This window comes from Nicotiana attenuata, chromosome 7 (genome assembly GCF_001879085.1).
Source record: "Nicotiana attenuata strain UT chromosome 7, NIATTr2, whole genome shotgun sequence".
Lineage (NCBI taxonomy): Eukaryota > Viridiplantae > Streptophyta > Magnoliopsida > Solanales > Solanaceae > Nicotiana > Nicotiana attenuata.
Genome location: NC_031995.1, coordinates 77,674,061 through 77,680,246, shown reverse-complemented (window position 1 = coordinate 77,680,246; position 6,186 = coordinate 77,674,061). Strand labels below are relative to the sequence as shown.

Sequence of the window (6,186 nt, the reverse complement as noted above, 5' to 3'; positions counted from 1 at the left end):
AGACTCGTGAGAGGACGAGGGTTCTGAAAATGTAAAAATTATCCGATTCTGAGGCGTTGGCCTGAGGGGAGTTTTGGTCATTTTGCCTAATTTCACGCTTTAGCTTTGAATTAAATAGTATAATCAGTTGCTTGAGATGTTATTTATAATGTGTGATTTAATTGAATAGATTTGGGCCATTTGGAGTCGAGTACTCGTGGAAAGAACGTGGTTGCTAGTTGATTTTAGCCGGTTCGAGGTAAGTATCTTGCCTAACCTTGTGTGGGGGACTTCCCCTTAGGATTTGAGTCTTCCTTGTTGATTGTATTCCTTGTACGCGAGGTGACGAGTTCGTGCTCGGATTTATTTGTGGAAAATTGCCCCTTTTAGGCTCTTTGATCCTTGTAATCACCGAATATGAAGTTGTTCTTGATATGATTGAGTTTCCTGTTATTAGTTTCACCTCTACATCACTTANAAACAGCATTATAACCATCTATTCCTGGGGCTTTATCATCTCCAATTGCTTTAAGACTCTCCACAATTTCAAGGTCAGTTACTTCTGCACAGAGATCCAGTCTTTGCTGCTGAGATAGTAAGGGGCCATTAGCCATGTACTCTCTATTTATAGCAGGAAGGGATGTTGCTGTTGAACCCATAAGTGACTTGTAAAAATTCAGAATTTCCTTTTTTATATCTGCAGGATCATTTAGTTTTTCACCCAGGCCATTTGTAATTTCTGTGATCTGTTTTCTTTGTGTTCTTTCCTTCAGGACTGCAGTGAAGTACTTGGTATTAGAGTCTCCAAGTTGAATCCATTTAGCTCTTGCCTTCTGCTGTGCCACACTTTCTTCAATTAGAGACCACCTTTCCAGCTTTAGGATTATCTCTTTTTCTTCCTGTAACAATGCATCAGAATATGAACTTGCCAGTTGTTCTTGAACTTCCTTCAACTCCTGTCTGGTATGTTCTATCCTCTGAGTAATGCTCTTGAACTCCTTAGCATTCAAAGCCTTTAAAGGGCCTTTCAATGCTTTGAGGTTGGACCAAATTGCTTTCATATTTCCAGGCTTATTTGGTAAGTTCTAGCTATCCGCCACAGTTTGTTGAAACTTATCATGATCAGCCCATGCATTAAAGAATCTAAAAGGCACTTTTCCCTTCCAAGAGTAATCTGCTAGAATCAGAATCATAGGATTGTGGTCAGAGATTTGAGGTTGACCATAAATTGTTTCCACATGACTCCAATTCATCATCCACTCATAGTTGCCAAATACTCTATCCAATCTGCTACATACTCTATCTGCTCCAGGATATTTGTTTGTCCAGGTGTAATAATCTCCTTTCCAAGGTAGTTCTGATAGTCCTGTTTGCTGAATACAATAGCTGAACTCTTGGATCTCTGAGTGGTTAACAGGATTGCATGATTTTCTGTCATTGGGATATAACATAGCATTGAAATCCCCTGCTACTAACCATGCATCTGTAATAGTTATTGCAGAATGCTGAAGCTTTTCCCATAAAGACCTCCTTTGCTCTATCCCATTGAATCCATAAACCACAGTGAGATAGCAATTGATATTTCCCCTTATACTTCTGACTAGGCAATGTATCATTTGAGGATCATCCTGGAGTCCAATAATATTAAGTATATTAGTATCCCATAGTATCCATATTCTCCCATTTCTAGCTTCATTGTAGTTTGTTAGTAAGCCCCATCCAGGAACCAGCAGCTTAGCAATTCTATGAGCATTTGCCTCTTTGACCTTAGTTTCTACCAGGCCAACTAGGTTTATTTTATTACTCCTAATGTACTCCCTAACTTCCTTCTGTTTGTACCTTTTATTTACACCTCTAATATTCCAGAACAACCACTTCATTGTTGATTGCTTGGTCCACCTTTGGCACTTCATACTTGCCATTGGACACTGCTTCAAACCTATTACTTACAGGGATAGGTGATAAGGGAGGGAAATTAAGGAGATTGAATTCTTGGCTTTGAGCTTTTTTCCCTTTATCTTCCTGTTTCTCCATGGCTGGTATCAGACTTAGTAGCTCATTGGGCTCTGTGGCTATCTGATCTTCATTCAACTTGTTTGTATGATCAAGTTGTGGTGCTGATGATGTGGGTTTTTTGTGAGTAGCAGCAATAGTGGCAGGTGCCTTGGTTCTCCATTCTTGAGTAACTTTTGTTTTCTTCAGTTGATTGGGTTGGTGAGTAGTTGGTTTCATTTGGGTTGGACACTTGTGGCCTACAGTTTGGCATTTCTCACAAAAGGAAGGCTTCCAATCATAGATCACATCTTGTAAGAACTTCTTCCCATTTGGTTCCATCACCCATATTTCACTTGGCAACTCTTTGGTGACATTAATCTCTATAAGCATCCGAGCATAGGATACTCGAGTTTGTTTAGTTGTACATTCATCTGCAAAAATAGGCTTCCCTAATACACTTGCTATCCTACTTAAAGATCTCATTCCCCAGCAGGACATAGGAAGTTTAGGAAACTTAACCCACAGTGGGATATCAGTAGGGAATTCCTCAGTGAAATCAAAGTCAGGGGTCCAGGGTTTGAGAATTATAGGCCTATTAGCTATAGAATAAGGCCCAGCATAAAGGATTTCCTTAGCATCTTCCATCGTTTTGAATCTGATTATGTAGCCTTCATCATGATAAATAGATCTGGTTCTGGAACATGTGACCAGTGAAGGTTAATATATCTTTTCATCGCGTTAAATCCTGGACAATCTCCTAAAATGTATGCAATTAGCGCAAATTTCCACTTCTTATCTTCCTCCTCTACCTCTAATTTGTTCAATTGCACTATTGGTTGTCCATCTACAATTAGAGGTGGTATGTAATCTAGTGACATACCATTTGTTGCAAATCTGTTACCCTGAAAGAGATTTGACCATGCTTGCTTAGGCTCCTCAAGTTTTCTGTTGATGATCACAGGTTCCACCGGTGCATCTGTTGGCTGAGCTTGGTTGTGCACTGGATTTTGCATGGTAACTGTTCCATTGATAGCTTCATTCACCAGATCTGATACTTTTTCAATTGAAGCTGGGGAGACTAGATCCAGCTTCTTTAAGACGGAGGATTGGTGCGATGCAGATCCAATGGAGCATATAGCACCTGCAATTGATGAAGATGAGCTCAGCACTGTTGTTGGAGGAGTGTTTACTGGGGTTAATTCTCCATAACTGGTTGCTTGACTGTAGTGATAAGGTTCTCGATAGCTGCTAGTGGGTTTTTCCGTGGGCGTCCTCTACCTCTTCCTCTCCCTCTCGCCATGGCTACAAGCTCGGCGTACATTTAACTAACGTGCGCCGAGAGCATTTTGAGGAGGGGGGTTGTGAACTTCGTTTAATACCGAGATTTTTTTTTTTGGGGGTGATTACCGAGATTTTTTTTAACTGGGTAAATTTTCTCTCCTATTTTCTCCCTTCTGCTTTTTCCTCAATTTTTATATATATATTTTTTAGAAACTGGTCAACATGCACAAGCCGAATCAAACATAATGCACAAGTAGCACATAAGATGCAACAGGATGGTCTTGCAATTCTCAGGTACACCTGTCCTAGACGGACCCAACCCCTGTGTTGAGTCCCTAAAGTCAATGCACATGATGCAAACAAACGTTCCTACTAGGGATCCGGCATGAGGCTATGTGATTCTAGGTTTAAATCCTGGGGGGAGTGTTTTAGACCTGGCTTACCTAAGCGGACAGCTTGAGCCGAGGTGGGGCTCATACCGGGAGCACGAAAGTCTACCCGGCCTAGTTACTTGACCCAGCCTCGTTCTAATTGGTATGACTTCTAACAGAAAAGTGGGCCACGCGCACGTGTGCACCATAAATTCAGAAGACTCAGAAGGGAGGCGTAGGAAGACAGTTTAATATAATTCAAATAATATCAAAGCGGTAAATAAGCGGCAATTAGCACATTAGGCCCAAAAACACAGCAATAACATCAAATTAATAAAGCCAAGTATAGATCACATTACAAGCTCGAATTCTAAACCCAGAATAGAAGTTCTGGGTTATCTCCCCAGCAGAGTCGCCAGAGCTGTCACACCTCCTTTTTTACCGGGAAAGGAAAGAAAAGGAGTTTTTCCAATTTAAGTGACATTATTTGAAAAGGGATTAATTTATTTTAATTTAAAGAGTCGCCACTTGGAATTGAGTTTTGGTGTCCCAAGTCACCATTTATTTTAAAATCCCAATTCAAGGAAATTGACTCTGATTAAGTCTGCGAAACACAGAAGACCGGGTAAGGAATTCTGTTAACCCAGGAGAAGGTGTTAGGCACTCCCGAGTTCCATGGTTTTAGCACGGTCGCTTAAAACACTACAACATAATGCATATATAGCTACAAAACACAAAGTAGCTAATTATAAAAAATTTCGTAGCTAAACACTTTAGCCACAATAATCTTTTCCGTAGCATTCGTAGCAAAATGTAGCGTAGCTAAAAGTTAGCTACAAACTTTACATAACCCGTGGCTAAGGATTAATACTTATTGCTACGAAAATTTTGTGTTGTAGCTATATTCATAGCAAATAGTTTTATACTTTTGCCACGACAAATATATTTATAGCAAATGATTTTATACTATTGCCACAACAAATTAATTTGTAGCTATTATGGTAGCTACAAAGTGATATAGCGTAGCAAAAGTTTTAAATTTATTTGCCACGAAAGTTTTGATATGTAACTGCAAAAGAATTTTTGTTTAGCCACGGACAAAAAGTTTCATGGCTATAAATCATACAAAAAAGTCGAGATTAAATTGCTTTATTATTAATTTTTTTTTACAGAATATTGATTTTAGTAGCAATGAAAGTTCCTATCACCCAGTTTATTCGCTATTTTATTTTTGTCTAAAATTTTTCAATTATTCTATGAATGTACATGTTATATTAAAACTAATAGTAATAATATATTATCTTGAGACATGACTTATTCTACACAAATTAACATATAAAAATTTTCACTAAATAAATTCCAAGATACACATTATATTAATCAATTAATATCATCTGCAGTACATAACTCTTTTATAGTAACTAAAATTTGACGAAAAGAACTAGCCGATGTGAGGCTTTATGGTAATATAGATCTGAAATAATGTACGACATTCCATATAAACGAATATAAGCATTTGCTTGATGATTCATGTTGCCACCCCCGTTGATCTTGATGCTTTATGTTACCACCCTCATCGCAGTTGTTGATCTTTATGCATCCAAGAATATATGAAGCACTCTTCAAATCACTAGACTGAAATATAAAATAAAATAATCTTGTGAAAAATTTATATTTGAATTATCAGAACATATACCAGTTAGATGCATTTACAATTAATAAATAAAAATTCAATTAATCATGGAATAAGAAAAATTTAGCCATGTATCATGTTAAAAAAAACTAAACTTTTTTCAACACAGAAAGAAAAAAAAAAAGCATTTAAATAAACATCATAAAACTTTAGAAGACGAGAAAAAAACTTACGGTTTGGCATTGATAATACAATTTTCCAAAGGGACTTTTCTCTTGAGCATCCTGTAAATCAAAAACAAATAATTGAAGTAGAAACACAAGTCAATTAGGTGTAAGGCACAAACTCTATCAAATCTTTAAAATTGCACTCAGCACTTATCAAAAAATAAGGCATAATATTTATCAAATTGCTGGAATAATTCGTAAAGTTTAACTAAAAATCCCAAAATCAAGTAGGCGTAAGAAGATTCAGAAATTCTATGATATAGAGATATGAGCTTACCGGGAAGAGACGAACCAAAAAATTAAAAATTTTGTCCATAAATGAAGATCGCAATGGGGATACACTCTTGTTGATCCTTTTTTGTCTTTCTCGCAGCCTTGAACTGCCGATTACTAAAGGTGAAAGAAAGAAATAACAATGTGGGGGAGGGAGAGTGACGGCTAGCGTGAGGATGATTAGGTTTTGGTTTAGGAATTTTAGTTTGTGTTTCTTTTTTTATATATTTTGTTTTATTTTACTTCTTAATACTACCATAAATACGGGGGGGGGGGGGTGTAAATACAAATACCATAAATGCAAATTGTAAAATATTTTTTTCTTTACTGCTTTTTTATCCTAGATGATATTGTTATTGTTTGTTTTGATATACGTTCATATTTAAATAATATTAACTTCTTCATTTTTAGTTCTAAATTAGATTTA

At 37.0% G+C, this 6,186-nt stretch overlaps 2 protein-coding genes and 1 long non-coding RNA gene across 3 annotated transcripts; all 3 read right to left on the bottom strand.

The window, feature by feature from the left end:
* LOC109230183 lies at positions 450-1,040 on the bottom strand. Its single transcript, XM_019395706.1, has one exon. It carries the CDS (start codon positions 1,038-1,040, stop codon positions 450-452), a length of 591 nt encoding a protein of 196 aa, XP_019251251.1.
* LOC109230181 lies at positions 1,065-2,619 on the bottom strand. The gene is made up of 2 exons (XM_019395705.1): positions 1,895-2,619; positions 1,065-1,833 (listed from the first exon to the last, which is right to left on the bottom strand). The coding sequence occupies exons 1-2, from the start codon at positions 2,617-2,619 to the stop codon at positions 1,065-1,067; spliced, it is 1,494 nt and encodes a 497-aa protein (XP_019251250.1).
* Positions 4,955-5,984, bottom strand: LOC109230549. Its single transcript, XR_002068664.1, has 3 exons — positions 5,764-5,984; positions 5,493-5,543; positions 4,955-5,261 (listed from the first exon to the last, which is right to left on the bottom strand). It is a non-coding gene; the product is annotated as an uncharacterized LOC109230549 (long non-coding RNA).